The sequence below is a fragment of the Larus michahellis genome, chromosome 1 (assembly GCF_964199755.1).
Source record: "Larus michahellis chromosome 1, bLarMic1.1, whole genome shotgun sequence".
Lineage (NCBI taxonomy): Eukaryota > Metazoa > Chordata > Aves > Charadriiformes > Laridae > Larus > Larus michahellis.
This window is the reverse complement of record NC_133896.1, coordinates 213,066,131-213,085,482: the sequence shown is the minus strand read 5'-3', so window position 1 is coordinate 213,085,482 and position 19,352 is coordinate 213,066,131. Positions and strand designations below refer to the sequence as shown.

At 51.3% G+C, this 19,352-nt stretch overlaps 1 protein-coding gene and 1 pseudogene across 1 annotated transcript; both read right to left on the bottom strand.

Annotated features, from left to right (window-relative positions):
• Positions 1-9,380: 9,380 nt before the first annotated feature.
• Positions 9,381-11,685, bottom strand: LOC141737635 (olfactory receptor 52B2-like). The gene is given in 2 exon segments (XM_074572581.1): positions 9,381-10,347; positions 11,581-11,685. A coding segment is annotated over 1 exon segment (960 nt). The 5' UTR covers positions 10,341-10,347; positions 11,581-11,685.
• A 5,180-nt stretch (positions 11,686-16,865) lies between these two features.
• Positions 16,866-18,641, bottom strand: LOC141737634 (ubiquilin-1 pseudogene; annotated as a pseudogene).
• Positions 18,642-19,352: the final 711 nt, after the last annotated feature.

Sequence of the window (19,352 nt, the reverse complement as noted above, 5' to 3'; positions counted from 1 at the left end):
CCCCATCCCTGGAGGTTTTTAAGGCCAGGCTGGACGGGGCTCTGAGCAACCTGATCTAGTGGGAGGTGTCCCTGCCCATGGCAGGGGGGTTGGAACTAGATGATCTTTAAGGTCCCTTCCAACCCTAACAATTCTATGATTCTATGATTCCATGTAGATGTTTTTCTCCATATTTTTATGGTCTGTGCACTATTATCCTAGACCGTGGAATAGACTCACTGCTCATTGTCATCTCCTGTGTTATGATTTGGACAATCACCGTCAGTGCCACATCTCAAGGGCAGCATTCCAAAGCCCTGCAGACCCACATCTCCCATGTCTCTGTGGTTCTAGTATCCTGCATCCCAAGGGCGGCTGTCTCCACCATACACCAGCTTGGGGAGGACCTTCCTCATCTTCCGATGTCCAGTATTTCCCTCTCTGTGCCTCCTGTTCTCCACTGCCTCATTTACAGTGTGAACAACAAAGACATTTGAAAAGGTGTCCTCAGAATGATCTCCAGGCAACAGACCTCAACTGCCTGTGATTTGGGAGTGCGAGTTTGGAGGGATTCAGGTAATTCAGCCCAGACCCTTTCTGTCACAGAAAATCACAGGGCACAGTCCTTCTTATTATGAGATTGAATTCCACCTGGAACAATTGGGATTTTTGGTCCTACTGCTCCCCCAGGAAGCTGCCTCACCAACAGAGGAGAGAGAATTTGTAAGACTCATTTATAACGCAGCCCAGAACCCCCCCGCAGCCTGGGCTGCATCCCCAGCAGCGTGGGCAGCAGGGCGAAGGGGGGGATTCTGCCCCTCTGCTCCGCTCGGGGGAGACCCCCCTGCAGTGCTGCCTCCAGCACTGGGGCCACCAACATCAGAAGGACACGGAACGCGTCCCTGAGAGCAGCCGCCCTTGGCATTTGGATGACTTCACTGCCTTCCAGTTTGCAATCATCCCTCTAATTGGGCTTTCAGTAACCCCATGTGTCTAACCAGCCCGCAAAATTCTCTTGGTCTTTACACTCAGCCATTAGACAATGGCATTATCTGTATTTCTTTCTATATTGCAGAGATCGTTTGGTTTTAATGTGTATTTTATCACTACTTTATGCTCTTGAATACTGGGAGATGTGAAATACTACAGCTGCCTTGTGCATCAAATCAATGTAAACGCAATGAGAACATGACAAGAGGAGACGAATGTGGGTAGTAAGTTATTAAACAATATTTCCTGTATGATTTCTAGAGCCAGAACCTATTTGTTTATTTATTTTTATTACATTACCTGAGAGGCTGCATTTAAAAAGTCAGAGTGGCGTGCTACCCTGGAAATTGATATCTGTTGCACACCATTTTCTCCTTCTCGTGGAAGAAACTTCACATTTTATTGCCCAAGATGTTGACTCTGTGGTGCCAGCTTTTATGTCTTTCCTTTACACAGTGTGTAAAGTGTGTTAAACATACAACACATAAAATGTGTTACAAAAGAGAAAAGAAGAAAAAATGACAAATATTGTTACATTGCCTGTTAGGTAGCAGATGTGAAGGAAAAACTGGCTTTTCATTTCATGGAGCAGAATTTTATAATTTGACAAAATATAAATTAAAATAGTTTAACACAAAGCTTGTTTGGACTCCTTTTTCTGAAAACAAGAGCCCTGGAAACATTTAAAGTAGCCCAAAATGTTTGATTTCACTGGCAATGATGAGAAATTGCAGCATCGTAAATAATGTAGACGGGAGAACTTCTTGAGGTGGTCTGCAGTAGATGATTTCAGCCTTCTTTAAAATTCCTTCGCCAAAAGGGTCGTCGAGCATTAGAAGAGGCTGCCCAGGGCAGTGGTGGAGTCGCCATCCCTGGAGGGATTTAAAAGCCGGGCAGACGCGGTGCTGAGGGACATGGGGTAGTGGTAACTGGCAGTGCTGGGTTAACGGTTGGACTCAGTGATCTTAAAGGTCTCTTCCAACCAAAATGTTTCTATGATTCTCTGATCGCTTAATATACTTTGAAGGGCACTTGGATCAACTTCCTGCAATCCCTAGGGACTGCAGAGAAGCAAACTGCTGCACAGCGCACACAACGCTGCCCTTCATCAGCACCTTTTGTGAATTGTTTGGGTCGTATGTCCATGACCTCTGGTATCTAGTCTTCACAGTGAGCACAGCAGTTGTTGGTTTTGCGTTTGCCATGCACAATGTCCCACCTTCCTGGCACAGAAGGAAACTCTGTCCCTGCCCACTTCACACTCACCTACATGCTGGCAGCAGCTTATACAAACATACGGTTGATAGAAAGAAGACCAGCCTTTTACGTTTGTGAAGAAATATTCCAAATCTGCAGGACATCTTTGGGAGAAGAAAGTCAAAACGCTGATGCTGCTCAGCCAGACCTACTGGAGGTCGCCTGTCCCTCCCAAAGCACAGGACCAGAGGTAGCTGTTGCAAATCATCAACGGACTTTAGAAATAAACAGTTTGTCTGCATTAATACTGCTTCTCCTTCCTCAGGATCCAGCATCTGACAGCTTGGGATGGTAAATGGCCTAAATCCCTCAGACCTTTTCTGCAACTAACGTGCCCCAGGAGCCACAAGCACAAGGAAGGCTGCTCCAAGCAGCACCAGCACAGCCTGGACCACTCACCACGGAGCCAAGCCCACTGGATGGCACGTGCACTAATAAAACCATCATTTCCCTCACCTTTGAGTCACCAAACCTTGCTTCTCCCTCCGTTCAATCCAGTTGGAAAGAGCTTTCTGCAGCAGGTATTCATATTTGCAACACTGATGGTGTCAGATTTACACAGAATCACAGAATGGTAGGGTTGGAAGGGACCTCTGGGGACCCTCCAGTCCCACCCCCTGCCAGAGCAGGGTCACCCGGAGCAGGTGGCACAGGAATGTGTCCAGGCGGGTTTGGAATGTCTCCAGAGACGGAGACTCCACCACCTCTCTGGGCAGCCTGTGCCAGGGCTCTGCCACCCTCACAGGAAAGAAGTTCCTCCTCATGTTTAGGTGGAACTTCCTATGCTCAAGTTTGTGCCCGTTACCTCTTGTCCTGTCCCTGGGCACCACTGAAAAGAGCCTGGCCCCATCCTCCTGACACCCACTCTTTCAGTATTTATAAGACCATCCCTTGGGAGGGCTGTGCCCCCCATCGCAGCCCCACCACAGCCTCGTGTCTAAATAACGAGCTGCCAGGTTTTGCAGTGCTGTGTGCCACCGTTCCATCTGCAGTCGAACGCAGATCACCCAGTACATTACACTCTCCCTGCCAACTCTCGGTAATTAAACCGTATATGACTGTCTTGTTTGCAATTAATTTCTCCAGCTTTCTTCGTGCCAAAGGCTGGGAAACCTAAGGATTAAATGTCCCCGTGCCGGCTATAAATCTTGAAAACTGCAATATTTTTTCCAATAAACCGCATGCAGGAAATTCCTCTTCCACGTGGCACATCAAAAGGCACTCTGACCGTCTCCGTGTCCTTTAGCAGGTAGTCAGCCGGCCCACCTCAAGGTTTTATTTGCTACTGTGCAGCTGAGGTCATGAGCGCAGAGGTAAAGACGCAGACCCAGAAGCATAGATGTGAAACAAATTGCTCCCTCGCTTGCATACAAAGCAGCAGACGACTCATTGAAGAGCAGAGATTTCCAACGACGGCAAATTAAGCCCTATCGAGGCAGGCTGAGACTGCTGACGGAAATTACACCGTGCATTCAGCCCTTCGAAAATCGGGAAAGCTGCTTTTGCAATGGTTTCCTTGATCCAGGTGCTGGGCCACCTCTCCCCTCTGCAGGTATGTCTGTGCCCATGGACAAAAGGGACAAGTTTTCAGGCACAGACTTTCCTCCCCAGACCTGAACGCAGGCAGTCGAGCTGGTGTGTCTCTCACAAGCGCAGCTTTTTTGTTGGTTTTTCGAATCTTGCTTCAGTCTCGCTCTTGCAGCCCTTTGCACAGCACCTGAAGTTCTGAACGTGTTGTTTCACATTTGCCCTGTGCCCCGCCATGCCCCACAGTCACTGCTAACTCTGCATTCACAGCCGGTTACCTTTTTGTCCCTCTGTTGCTAACCCCCATCACTTACACCAAGGAAACAAGGGAAATTCGTGAGAAAATTGCCAGGATAATATCCCAAAACGGCATCTGGGTTCATCCCTGTCCATCCTCGCTCAGCTGCCACCCCCGCGGCGGGGCTGCAAACCCCAGGAGCTGTAGCTGGACGCCCACTTGATGGTGAAAGCTTCTCTCTTCTGGGTGCTCTGGGCATGTCAGCAGCCGTTCATGGACCCCTAGGATCCCCACCCACTCCCTGGGGGGTTTTCTCACGTTCTGATTTCAGTGGACGTCTCTGCCCATGTTGCCCATGCCAGACACCCACCCAGAGGCTTTCTGCTTCCCTTTGCTCCAAGGGCTCAGGGACGATCCGAAGTCTCCCTTGTAACCTGGACCGGCCCACCTAACTTTGGTGTAACACAAGGTCTTGCCCTTTTGTCTCCAGGCTCCCACTGCATTTAGGATCTTGTCCGCAGTGAAGCACGGTGCTCCTTTGAGTATTGGCACTAACACGAGCTTCGCTGTTTGCAACGCTCACGTCTCCTTCCCTCGGTGTCAGCACGTGCTGCCCGCTGGCGTGCACTGCCCTGCATGGCCCTTCGACAGAAGCTCTTTCATCTTTGTGGTGTAGGTCTGGTGACCCCCAGTTCCACCATCATCAGCCAAGAGGCATTCGCACCCAGCACGGTGATGACTGAAGACTGATTTCGGCAAGATGATTTGGATGCAAGAGCGGAGCTTTCTCAGGAGAAGGATTGCTCAAGGACTAGAGCTGCTAGTGCTGCCCAGTGCTATGTGTCCTCCAAGACATGGAAAAAGTGCCACACGCTGCTTCTTCAAGGGACATCCAGTGCCTGTGGACAAGCAGCCCCTGGGTTGGCTCCACTGGCCCCCGGGCTTTCCGTCCTCTTCCCATGGCTCTCAGTTTTTCCTCAAGGGTTTTAAATTTACCCCATGGTGTCAGGGCCATTTCTGTCTCCAGTGTGCAGATGACACGCAGTGCAAAGTCTTTCCTGGACCTAATGTCCACAGTAAGTTTTGTGGTGACCTGGTGGGGAGCGAGTGGGATTTGATGGGAGCTGGGTGTGGCAAACCAAGTGGACCTTCCCAGGCTGCGTCCCAGAGAAGAGACATGTTGGCTTCCCAATGTGCTTGTAAAACCCAGGGGACAGTAGAGTGGTCTGGTGGGAGTATGGTACTGCGAGCTCTCCAGCTCAGCCAAGTACCAGCAGGGTCTTCACAGAATCATAGAACAGTTTGGGTCAGAAGGCACCTTTAAAGTCCCTCTAGTCCAACCCCCTGCCATGGGCAGGGACATCTTCACCTAGACCAAATTGCTAAAAGCCCCATCCAAAGTGGCCTGGAATGTTTCCAGGGATGGGGCATCTCCCACCTCTCTGGGCAACCTGGGACAGTGTTTTTCCACCCTTATCATAAAAAATTTCTTCCTTATATCTAGTCTGAATCTCCCTTCTTTTAGTTTGAAGCCACTACCCCTTGTCCTACTGCTATAGGCCCTGATAAAAAGTCTGTCCACAAAATGAGCCTCTGTGATTGATGTATCTTGAGTGTCTCAAGTCCAAGACAATGGAGATTGTCCAAAGCAAGTCCAAAGCAAATGGAGATAACAAAATAAAATCATATTTTTCTCCTCATAAGCACTTCTGTTTGCATCAGCACTTTCCAAGCAGCCAGTCCTGGCATTGCATGCCCTGTGCGTTCCCTGGAAGGTGAACTGAGCCAGAGGTTGGCACTTCCAGGGCTAAACTGTCCGATTTCCACAGCTGGGCCAGGTTGATGTAGACCTGGCTTTGCTTAGACATGGCCCAGAGCTGGGAGCAGAAGAATTACGCTGCGTGACACGGGTAAACTGAAACATGCCCACGGTTTCGTAACTACTATAGAAAGTAATTATGGGGGAAGTAGAAATAGGGCTTAATTTATCTTAGTGTTGGCTCAGAACCTGTTCCAATTTAGCAGGCGCCTGGGCGAGCGAGATTCCTTTCCCACGCGCAGACCTATGGGCCTCGCTGAGGGAGCCGGGAACAGCGTTCCTCGAGGTGTCGATAGCGTTGCAAATTCAGGCGCGGGGTTTGATTTCGCCCACATTTTGACCTCTATTGATTCAAGCCACTAGCAGAGTTGAGATGGAAGTGGGTTTGCATTAATATCCTGGTGACCCAGGCAGCCCGGTGGTGTTGCCAACAGTTGGACCGTAGGTCCCAGCTCAGTTTGAGCCTGCCGGTGGGACCCTGCCAGGCCATCCACGTACTTCACTCGCTTGGAAAACGCAGGGCATCATTCCTCCTGAACATTTCTGCAGGGGCTGTTTGGTCAGTGGCACGGCTGTATCTGACGGCAATTAGTCGCAGGTTCGCCCACTGAATTTAAAGGGTTTTTATTGATCCGCGAAGTGTTGTTTATTCAATTCCCCCGCCATCCAGGGAAAATGACTCTTTTATTTTTCTCTAAAGGAGCAATGTTCAGGACAGGACACACGTTCCTAAAACAAACCTACTGCAAAATATCAGCCCAGATACGACTCATACCTGCAAAGATATTTTTGTGCCTTATATAAAGATGGCAGACGTGCAGAATTTTCAGTGTAAATTAAACCCAAATTAGTAGTTTGACCTAATGCAAGCCAAACGTTGGAAACAGATTTGGTTTTTACCTCAAAACTATATAGAATCTGAGATTCCTGGCAAAAAGAAATGCATCATCTCTGTTTTACGAGGCAACTGGTGACAATGCTGTAAATGTGCCATTTGCTGAGTGTTGTAGCACCAGTTTCTTTCTCCCTGGCAGCTTTTGTGACCGTGCTGGATCATCCTCACAGCGATTTTGCAAGGTTAGGAGCCAAGTGAGACTTGATTGGTTTTGGAACCGAGACAATTTCTTTTTTAATTATTTGTTGAAATCTGAGACACACAGAATGTCAAGATCTGCACCAGCAGAAAAGACAGACATTAAGTGCTAGAACAAGAGTTTGGGGGCAACTTTCATTACAACAGATCAGGCTTAAGGCAGAACAGCTGCTGGATTTGGATGGTTTCTCAGCCGCTTGTTCAGCGCTGACTATTCCTTGTGCTGTAGAAAATCTTCAGAAAAAAAGCATTTCTGTGTAGTGAAGCAAGACCTAGTCAGCAGAACAGGTGCACTTTAAAGGCTCTTTAGAGAACTTTCTTCAAGATCCAACATCTGAAGTGCCTTCAGAGGCTTTTGAGGATCTACGTCAATCTACATTAGCTGTGGTTTTGGCCTTTCTATTTTGTATATGGCCACTGACTGCCAGGTGTTTGACCCACGCTTTGGGTGCCCAAGGCAAGTGCCTCACACCTTCAGAGGGGCTGAGGCTGGCAGGGACCTCTGGAGCTCACCCGGGCCATCTCCCTGCTCAAGCAGAGCCAGTTGCCCTCAACCACGTCCACGTAGCTTTTGAATATCTCCAAGGATGGAGACTCCACAACCTCCCTGGGCAACCTGTGCCTGTGTTTGACAATCCTCGCAGTAAAAAAAGTGTTTTCTTGTGTTTAAGGGGAATTCCCTGTATTTCAGTTTGTGCCCATTGCCTCCTATTGTATCATTGGACACCAGTGGAAAGGGTCTGGTGTCCTCGTCTTCATTCCCTCCTATCAGGTATTTACACACATTGATAAGATTCCCCCTCTGAGCCTCCTCCTCCCCAGGCTGAACAGTCCCAGATCTAGCTAAGGGCGGCTAAAAATTAAAAAGACAAATTTTTCATGTGACTTTCTGCATTAAAAAAAAAAAAAAAGAAAAATTTATATAGTGAATGACAAGAAAAGGTAAGGTGAGGTTCGGCCCCCAAAAATTTGACCCATCGCCGTCAGACACGCTCTTTTCTCGGGAGGATGGGGTTTGGTGCTGCTGGGAAGGCCAGTGCCCCTGTCTCGCTAGAGGAAGGGTGCTTGGTTGCAGGAGGCAAAGATTTTCCAGGGCAGTTTTGTGCACGTTTCGTGTCTCGTCATGATGCGGCCCACGTGCTGTTTTAGCACATCTGCTGCTGAACCTGAAAACGGGACGTTGGCGTACATCGAGTGCCAGCGGTGGCAGCACATGCCCCCGAAGGCAGGACACTTCTCTGCAGCACTGAGACCGCCACTGACCCCCCGCCCTGGCAGCTGTACCCCGAAACCAATGCCCAGCACGGACCTCCCCGAGGTGCTGGTGGGGTTTGGGCATCAGCAAAACCATCTGGTTAGCAAAAAACCTCTGGAAAGGACCTTCTACTTGGGGGGGATGTTTTCAAACTGCTCATTTTTAGCCGCAGGGAGGGTGTCTGGTACCTCGGTGGCCTCACTGGGCTATTCGCCCCCGACCGTGCACACCCCTGGGAGAGGCGGAAAGGAGGAGCCGTTCACCTCTGCATCTTCCTCTTCCAGCCCCACAGGAGCTGCTGGCGCCGGCCCCAGGTTCAGCCCCAGGGCCGAGGACATCCCCCTCCTGCGCTTCCCCAGCACAAGAAAGCAGCTTGTCTATCTCTGCAGCTGCCATCCCACCTCATCGCCTCTTTCCGTCTTGCTCTGCCCCGTCACTCAGCACTCAGCTCCCCTTTAAAAGGGGCAGCGGCTTTCCCATAAGGACAGATTTTTGGGGTCCGTGAGGACAGGACACCGGGAGTTTGCCTGAGCAGAGACTGACACTTCTGGAGCCAAAGGTACAGCTGTGACACCTCATCTGATGCCTCTGAAGCATCCCCCTCCTCCGTTATATTATCTTATTAAAAAATCCACTATCTTATTAAAATACATTTTCAGGTGTGTTCTTTTTGGAACAGTTTTTCACCTACGTGTTTATGCAAAATGTGGGCAAATAATATAGTTAAGGAATAAAGAGACCCCACGCATGCTAACGTGCAGCACTTGCTTTTATTTCTCTGTTATACCTTTTGGAGATATTTTCAATACTATCAATTTTAATAAAGAAGCGGTTCCTAAAATGAACTCCATTACACACCTGTGAGTCAGAAGAACCGGTTCGTTACACGTCTTTTCACCCGACTCCAGAGAAAACAGCGAAAGCCGCCTGCCCGCACCTCGCAGGGGATTTCCCACGAGTGACATACCTGGGGTAGGTTCTCCTGTCTTTGATCACCCACCTTCCACCACCGCCAACTAGGGGTCCTGGCTTTTGTCTTTTGTCTTACATTTTCTACAAACCGTCGGGGAGAGCGATGCGGGGATGTTGGGTGTTCTGTATTGGACTGTGATTGCGGAAGGCACGCGCACGTTGCCTTAAAAAGTGCAAACCCAGCACTTGGGGTGGGGAGCTTGGCGTCCCACCAAGGCGTTCCTCACTTTCTGATAGCGACATCTCACTCTTATTCTTGCAGCTAATGACTCTTGGGGCAGTTGAGCACTTTCATAACCTTCTCTTTTATCTGTTGTGTCCGCACACCATACACCACGGGGTTCATCAGTGGGGGGAAGAGCACGTACAGGTTGGCCAGGAGAATGTGGGTGTGGTGGGGGATTTCCTGACCAAAGCGGTGCGTTAAAACAGTGAAAAAAGCAGGAATATAGAACAGTAATATAACGCAGACATGAGAGCCACAGGTGTTGAAAGCCTTGTGGCGGGCAGTCCTGGAAGGGAGTCTGAATAATGCCAGCAGAATTAAGACATAGGAGACAGCAATGAGTACGACATCTACCACTATTGCTGCAAAAGGCACGGCGAGGCCATACAAGACATTGATGGAGATGTCGGCGCAGGCCAGCCGGGCGATGCCCATGTGCTCACAGTAGGTGTGCGGGATGACGTTGTGCCCGCAGAACGGCAGCCTTTTCAGAAGAAATATACAGGGGAAAATGATGCAGAAACTTCTCAGTAAAGCCACCAGCCCGGTTTTGACAACGGCTGACTGGGTCAGCACCGCCGCATGCTGCAAGGGGTAACAGATGGCGACAAACCGATCAAACGCCATGGCCAGCAGGATCACCGACTCTGCCGAGAAGCTGAAGTGCAGGAAGAACATCTGGGTCAGGCAGGCGTCGAAGGAAATCTCCCCCGCTCTGAACCAGAACAGAGCCAGCATCTTGGGCACAGTCGTGGTCGACAGCATCAGGTCAGCGATGGCCAGCATGGACAGGAAGAGGTACATGGGCTGGTGGAGGCTACGTTCTGTCCCTATAACGAACAACAGGACACCGTTTCCTAGGAGGGCAGCCAGATATATGGAGCAGAACGGGATCGAGATCCAGATGTGCGACTTCTCCATGCCTGGGATGCCAGCCAGGACGAAGGTTGCTGGTGTCAAGTTGGTAAGGTTGAGCGGTGGCATGTTTCACCTGAAAGCAAAGGCAGAAGACACTGCAGAATATTATTTTAGATGCTTAAGCTCTTCCATCACTACAAAATGCCTTGCATTACCTTCTCTGACCTGCTAATAGCCACAGCCAGAGGTCTGAACCCCAACTGTGAAGACTCCTGGTCTGCAATGTATTGCAGCATGCACTTCTACTCCTATTATGTGTAAACAACAGTGTCCAAATTTTCTCCTCACTTGATTTTAACACTATGTAAGTGTATTTTTCTTCCAAGTACTTCCACTTAGACCAGAGGGAGTGGAGACAGAATCAACTCTTACTGCACAAATACCTTAAATTGATGTTCTGTAAGTCCAGAGTAGAAGGAAGGAGCCGGGATCGAGAGAGGAAAGGTCAAGTGTTTGCAGGGATGCACAAGATGTTCTCAGACATCAGGAGCTGCAGAGGGGATAACTGGGAGTTTTAAGGTACCTGGACTCAAGCCAGGTTAGACAACAAAAAATCAGCTCTAGGTTTGAAGATTTGCGGACCATGTTCCTTCCTTACCTCCTAAGTTCTCTCTCCCTTTCCTCGTGGTTCTGGGACCCAGTTCAACTCGCTTTGCACTTCTTTGCCAGTGCAAATCTAGCAGAAATAAAATTTAACCAGGCACTTGGAAAGACCTTTGGGTCAGGAGAAAACCCGTGTGAGATGGAGAGGCCCCAGCAGCCAAGTAAAGGGGTGAACTGCTGCCCCGGAGAGGTCTGAGGGGCCCTGGAGGCTGGATCAGACCCAGACTCACACAAGTTAAAATGGGATGTCACTTTTTTTCAGCGGCTTCTGCAATTACAGTCAGTTCTTATACATCAAAACTCAAAACAGGAATTACCCATAACACAGCCGAGATGACAAAGTGACCCAAGTACTTGAAAACAAACCCGCGAGGTTTCTGCATACCAAAATACCGACTCCGTGTATAAGAAAAAAATTGCATTTTAAACCACCGAGTTGATTCCCTGTTCACACTCAGTAAGAGAGAGACTTTTCATGCTTAAAATATCCTGAACCCAGGAAGTCCAAGGAGCCTGTTCCGTAGAAACAAAACGCGACAGTGGACTGGCTGTAAAAATAAAATTAGTCAAAACAATAACTAATTCTGTAAATGATTTAAAACAATTCGGTATAAATAAAAATACACGTGGTATATTAACAGACAAAACATTATTAATGCTGAAAGCATATATATTCTGTGCTGTCATACCAAAAGCTACTCACCTCTTGCAAAATTCAAATGTGAAACTGCAAATAAACAAGGATCCAGGTGGGAATCTCAGTGCAACCGGGAGCTCTGTGCCAGAGGAGCCTCTCAGCGTTAGACCCCTTCCTCCAGAATCTAATCGCCACCATAAATCTGCATTAGCACAAATACAGCCCTAAGGATACATTCCTACCACTACCTCTGAGCAGTCGCTTGCATTCTTCTCTCCTAATATCTTTTAATCTTAATTTAGACTAGAAGCTATAACCGAGGGAAAAAAAATCCCATTCCTACGGAGCTGCCTGAGGATTACAAACAGGTCTGCGGAAGCCTGTTGGCATCGCTGCAGAAGGCTTTAGCTGCGAGCACCTCGGTTCGCCCTGCGCGCCCCAAGAGAAGGGCCCTGCTCGAGGACGCGTCCCCCCCGGGGCTGCGAGGGGACGGACGCCCCCCGCCAACAGTCGGCCTTCAGGAGAGAGGTTAGGGAAACAAAACGGGGTGGGAGAGAAAGGTTTCGTTGGTGATTCACTGCCTCCTAACAAGAGGATGAAAATAATAGAAGTATTTCTGTGGCGTGGCCCTGGGCAGGTCGGCGGCTCTCCCGGAGGACCGAGACGTGGGATGCTGCAGCTGAGCCGGGAGAGCGGCGGGCACCGGCCGGGCTGGTCCACACTGGCTTTGCTTTCCTGAACATCACCCCGTGCGTGGTTGAATCCCGCTCGTGCTGTCCCGCCACCCTTAACTCGGCACCACCAGCTCTCAAAAACCACCGACTCTCAGCTAGAGAGCGGCTGATCCCACGGGCGGGCGAGGGGAGGCTCTTCACACCGTTACAGTTAACAGGGAATTTGGCGTCTCTGCGCCAGATTCTCAACGTCCCCAAGATCCTCCTGGCCCTGAATCCACCACGCAAACAGCTCACTGGATCCCTGACCTTAAGAGGAGCGTGGGTCGCGGATGCGCTCCGGACAGGGTCTGCGGTGCCGGAGCTGGGGCGGTGGGGACTCTTGTACCTCCGCAGGGTCCCAGGGGACGGAGGATACGCCGTGCCCTGCTCAGCAGCTCCATAAGTGCCCCCTCAGCTCAAGAGACGTGCCCTGGGATGTCGTCCCCCCCCCACCTTTGCCCCACACGCGTTACGAGCGTGTTGCTCTCCGCAGGGACGCTGGCAGGTCCCCAGCGCCCGGCCCTGCGCCCGCCCTGCCTCCCTTCCCTCCAGGCGCACAATTATACCTGCGCCGCTTTGCGCCTCCCGTCCTCGGGGCCCTCCTCGGGCCGACGCGACTGAGCTGCAGGTTGTGGCAAGACACACAGCCGGGCTTTGGGAAAACAGGCATGATGAGTCCTAAAAAAGCGGTCTGACCTCAGCAGTGCTGAGCATCCAGACGTACAAACGCGATGCAATTACTTTTGCAAATACCTTAGCGCAAATGTATAAATAGCAATCCGTGTTTTGAATGGATTATTGAGTGCGATACACAACACTCTTGGTGATTAATGCAATAAAAGGCATTTGGAAGCGTTTCCCCACAGCAATGAGAGAGGCAATCTGTGGGCTGTCCTCCTGTAGGGGGTGGGAGGAAGAGTTTGGGGCTTGGGAACCCTCCTTGGATGAACCTGGGGACACCGCCCCCCGTTCCCAGGTCAGTCGGTGACCACCCCTGCCCTCAGCCCCCTCACCAAACGTAGGGTTAGAAACACATTAGCCTGCAGGAACTATTTTCTGCAGGCTGAATCATTCCGGTACACACCAGCCTGCGAGCGGAGGCAGCTGTGGATGTCACAGGCTCAGCAGCACGCCCACACCTGGAGAAACACGGGAAGATCTCGACCACAAAAGGGAAAGAAACAATTCCACAAGAGCAACTGCGAAGCACAGCATTCAAGACACACGGAACCCCCAAAGGCAGATGTCTAGATGTTTAGAATGGCAGGCACTGCAGGTATTTGGGGTTGCTGCACAAAATAAGACATGATGCCTGGCTGTGTCGGAGCCCAGGGCCAGTACGGGTTGCTCAGAGAGCTGCAGGGTGGCTGGATTGATGCAGCAGTGGGGGATCAGCCCCCCTGGTTTGGAGGGTAGCAAGCATCACGGACACAGGCTATTCTGTTCCTGCCAGGCTCCCAGTGCTGCACCCATGCCTTCAGGTGACCTTTAAAAAAGCCCGGCTGCCAGGGATAAGGACCAGCTTGCTAACGAGACAGACAGCTGAAGTTTATCAGCCCGGCCGCCTCCATGGGCAAGGAGAAGTGAGAAGGACCTGAAAGCAGTGGCAGGCCTCGTACCGTCCTGCAAGCACAAATGGTCCTTGTGCTCCCCACTACACGGGCTGCAAGGGACCACAGTCCCCCAGCAACTGCCAAATCACACCACAAATCCCATGCAGAAGCTGAGCAAAGTCAGGACATCATTTGGGGCGGGGGGGGTGGGGGGAATATCTACATTCAGTGATTTTTTCACGTGTCATGAGTTCCCCCCAGCTGTACCAAAATATTTATATGGAAAAAAAAAAGTTAAAATGTGTTTAAAGTGGAAAAATTATTTTATCACATTTTTTGTAATTGAAACCTTAAAACTGCTTGAATTTGAAACACCAGCATTTTAAAGAAATACTTTTTTCCACCAATATCTTTTGTGTGTAAATGCTCCATCGATTTTTAACACACTTTCTGAGATGCCCTGTTCTATTCCTCCTCATCTCCTGGGGAGAGGGACACAAGAGTCTTGCAGGTCCTGTGCCACATCTACCAGCACCATGTGGATGTCTCAGATGCCCAAGGGCATCTCCGGTGGTGCTGGGCTCCTCCGCGTGAGAACGGAGCCGTGCCAAGATCGCCACTGGCTGCAGCAGGAGGCTGGATGCACAACTTCACGGCTAGATCCTTACCTTTTGGGGTCTACCCCCCACACCTATCTCACTCCAGCAGCAGCCTTGGACAATCAGCCCAGCACAGGTCACACAGGCTCTGCGCACATCTTCAGCCTCTCATGACCGCAGGGGCAGCCGTTGTCATCTGGGTCTTCGAGCACGGCCCCAAGCAAAGGCGTTTCACAGCAGCACGATCCTGAAGCATCAGGGGCAGTTTTAACCACCGGGGAGGTTTGCAAAGTCTTGACTTGGTGCAGCTAACACATTCCTCAAGCCACGGCTGCTGCATGGAGACCCTAACGAACCTGTGATCACCACCCCCCCGGATAAACTACATCCCTGTGGCCAAGGGGAGAGGGCAGGGCTGAAGCTTTGTCCATCAGTAGACAGAGGACTTGACCAAGATCAGCTTGTCAAATGCTGCCAGAGGCTAATGCTCTCGTAGGGAAGCAGCTTTATCCCAGCAGGTGAGACGAAACACGGCTGCTGGGCACATGCACGGTCACACACGGGCTCTGCCATGAGAGAGGGGCATTTGCCGGCCACAGTCTGTTGAACACCAAGCCCATCTCCCCAGGACCAGTCCTCCAATCCCCTCCAGAAAGGTGAAAAAAGAGGGTGTGGGGAGAAAGAAGGAACAAGACGCAGAATAGCAAGGAGAGATAGGACACAAAAAGTCTGAATTTGTCCTAAGGAGAACGGCTGAAGAACCACAAATGGAGCAAGTGGAGGAGGAGGTGAAAAACAGTGAAAGAAACAGGTAGAAAACCTTGCGCTGGACATATTGTAAGGGAAGGATGCAGGAAGGAGAGCCAGAGCCCAGGTGGTGGGGCAGAGGGGATGGGTGAAGAGCAGGAAGGGAGGGATATGATGGGACTGGTGGAGAATCGGACAGAGGGACCAAAGGACAGGGGTCTGGGCTAATCCTGACCTTATTTGCACGAGGCAGGGCTGGGAGAAGGGAAGCAGGGCTGGGAAGCTGCTCCATCTCCCCTGCGGCAGGAGCAGGGCTGGCCAGGACGCGGGTTTGAGACGTTATAGGCAGGTCTGCAGCAGCAAATCTGGAGTGCCCAAAGCTCCCGAGCAGTTCTCACAGTTTGCGTTATAGAGTCGAGGCCGTGAAAAGCATTGTGGCTGCGTACGGCACAACCCGGCTCACAGCCCTGGCCTCACAGAGCAGAGCAAAGGGGATAGGACTCACAAAGGGCTGGAGCCCCTCTGCTCTGAGGACGGGCTGAGAGAGTTGGGGAGATTCAGCCTGGAGAAGAGAAGGCTCCAGGGAGACCTTGGAGCCCCTTCCAGTCCCTCAAGGGGCTCCAGGAAAGCTGGGGAGGGACTCTGGATGAGGGAGGGGAGCCATGGGACGAGGGGGAAGGGGTTTCCACTGCGAGAGGGGAGATTGGGCTGAGATCTCGGGCAGAAATTCTTGGCTGTGAGGGCGGTGAGCCCCTGGCCCAGGTTGCCCAGAGAAGCTGTGGCTGCCCCATCCCTGGAGGGGTTCAAGGCCAGGTTGGCCGGGGCTTGGAGCAAGCTGGGCTGGTGGGAGGTGTCCCTGCCCAGGGCAGGGGGTGGCACTGGGTGGCCTTTAAGGTCCCTTCCCACCCAAACCATTCCATGATTCTACGACACTCAGCTCTGGTCCCGAGGAATGGTTTGGAGAAGTTGCCTTCACCCCTGTGTGTGACATTGGGCAAAGCACAAAGGGTTTGGGATTTGCTGACAGGAGAGGCTCTGAACTGGTGCATGAAACTAAAAACTTCCATGCAGCAGCGCGTGGGTAGAAACCCATCGTGAACATATTTGGGATGAAAACCCGACTTCCAGCCACCACTGGTGGTTACCATAACCCCCATGGACTTCTCTCCCATAGGAGAAGCCGTGGCAGAAATGACAGACTGACTTTCAAAACAGCCTTTGCTCAGTTGAGGAAAGGCTGGTGCCCGCCATGACAGGGATGTGACGGCTCAGGCACCCCCAGTCTCCCTGCTGTAGGGCCAGATTTTTTATTTAAAAAAAAAAGCAGGTGTCAAAGTGCCCCTGTCTGTTCTGGAGTCCAAATGGGTGCCAAGCTCATTTATCATCTGGCCTTCAGCATCTCTGGGTCTCAATTCTTAGCCTGTAAAAAGGCATATTTTCCCTCCCTGGTGTCTTTTCTTGGCATGTTTTTTCCCCCGCACACACACCTGGGTGGCAGGCTCTGTCTATAAAGGGGTAGCACCACGTTCAGGTAGGGTTTGCCCTCACAGTTTCCACACGGAAAGGTCTATTGCTTGGGAATGCAAGAAATCCTCGCAGCCAAGAGGAAATTTATTCTCATGGTCGGAAGAACGCTACAGCACACAACTTCGTGATACGCACGCTGCTGCTTTTATTGGGTGCAAGACAACCATCGACAAACGAGGCACTGTAACCACTGCATTTGGACAAACCGGTTACGGCGTCTTGTTTGATGATGGTCCTTTTGCCAGTATCTTCACTGCTTCACTGATGTCTCCTTCTGCATCAATCAGTGCCTGCAAGTTTGCGCTTTGATCCTGGAAGCCCATGTCAAAGAGCTGCTCCATTTCTCTCTTAAATCTGGTCTGTGGCACCTCGTCACCCATCACCATCTGACTTTCTTCTTCATCCTCATCTGACACCAAAATTGCATCCTCCTCAGACTCACTGCTTTGTGCCGAGTCGTCCATGCTTTCCAGATCCACGTGGGAGTCCTCCAAACCAGGTATAAAATCTGTTACTTCTATTGAGAGGGTCTGTAATCCCAGATGGATCTGCAGCAACGCTCGCAGGGCTCTGGGGTTTCTCAGCAAGGATGAAATCTCAGTGTCCTCCATCTCCGGTGGCAGCTGCTGTGGCCACTGACCTTGAGGTGAAGCATTTCCATCGCTTGGTACCTGAGCGCCGTTCAGCAGTATTTGTGCTGGGCTGTCGGGGTTCGTTAATGCACTCTCCAGGTTTTGCATAAGTTCTGGGTTTCCTATCATCTGCCGAACCAGGGTCCGAACCTTCCCTGAGTTGGGTATCGCTGCACCTGCCGCAGGGTCCAAACTCGGCAAGGCAAAATTGTCGCCTTCACTGCTGCTGGCAAACTGGTCATCATCGTCATCTGCGTTATCGCTGACGCTGTTGGACTGCGGAGCCCAGGGGTTGGGTAATGGCCTCCGGTTTTCAGTATGGGCTGGTAGCCTGCCTCCATGCGGGGTGGGGTTACTCTCCAAGCAATCAAATGGGTTGTTGCCCAGCTGTGCCTGCACAGCATCCAAGATTGGCTCCTCAAATTCCCTGTACAGCTGTTCCAGAGCACTGTACCCACCGGGGATGCTTTCGAGGTTGTTCATGGCCACGTCGCGGTTCCTTATCATCTCTTGCATTACGGCAGGATTGTTGGAGGCCTCTAATATTTCTGTGATCGTGTCGGGGTTGGTGAGAATCTGACCGATCTCGGGATTTTCTTCAGCCAGCTGCTGCATCTGAGGGTTGGACATGATGAAATTCCTGACGAGATCGACACTGTCAAGGTTGTTCTGCACCAAAGTGCTCTGCACCATCTCGCTTATCAAGCTGTGCATGTCTTGTTCTTGAATGCTACTCATCAAGTCCATCATGTCTGTTTGGTCCAGGCCTAGGAGATATGCACCTGTCACCCCAAGGAGGAACCCCAGCAGAAATGCGTTGTTGTTGATGGTGTTCAAATCCAGGCCTGAAGTGACGATCTTTGACAAGATATCCTCCATGGTCTCGGACACTATTTCCTGGCTGATGGTGACGGAGATCAACGGCCTAGGCAGGTTATGATGGATCAAGCATGGCTGGTGCAGATCAGCTGTGCTTCCCAAGGAGAATAAGTTGGAATTACTGTGGCTGGGAGTTTGCAGCAGAGTGGTCGCTCTTCCTTGGTCTGCCGGGCTGTCCTGTGGTCTCTGTTGGGACCTGATGACTACATAAATGGTGACCCCACTGTGAACTCCATGCTGGCTCAAAGTGTCTTGATCCTTGAGAACTTTGCCAGCAAATATCAGGACCAGCAAATTAGGGAGCGTTTTGAAACGCTTGGCAACTTCTTCTTTAAACTTCTGGATGGTGCTGCTCTGAGCAATCTCTAACTGCTCCTTCTGCTTCAGTGTCTTCACAGTCACTTTGATGGTATTTGAGGGATCCGTGGTGACAACAGGTTGATTGGTCTCCTCTGCCCCTTTGCTTTCGGACATGGTGGCTCTGAGACCAGGACAGCGCTTTGGTCTGTTGAAAAGCAGAGGTGCTGTCAGAAGGTGGGAAGCAATGGGGGGCAACGGCTGCCAGATGAAACCGGGGGGTGGCTGCTGCCCCTGCTATGGTGACAGTCGCTGGGAGAGAGCAGTGACACAGGGACAAGGACCGCCTCTCCCCGCAGTGCAGACCGAAAGCACATACCAGCCAGATGTTGCACAGCTGCTCTGCTTGCTCACCACCCGAGCAGTCCCGCCACGTTCCTTGTCTTGCTGTGGCCTCCTAGAGAATTGCCGTGCAGCCATCCCAATGCTATGACATCACCGCTGATGTCAGAATGAGCAGCAATGGCCCAGAGTGGAGGGCATCTCCCTTGGAGCTGAGCTCAGGCTTCCTCGCCTCCTCGGTCCCCAGCCAACCTAGTCCCTGGGGCACGGGGAGGACCACGACACGGGAAAATCCGGGCTCAGGGGACTCCAGGACCATTTCCATTCGAGACAACCACCGCACCCGGCTGCTTGCAGGCTGGCAAAGCTCCCAGGCACCCACCCTTTCTGCTCCGGACTGTGCTCCCCTGTTTCAGGGAACAACATCCTCCTGCCAGGCTTGCTTCAGGATGCTCTGCATCCCTTCACATCCCACCCCCATCCCCTTGGGTCCTTCTGTGGGTAGGACAGGGGGTAATAGTTTTCCACTGCAAGAGGGGAGATTGA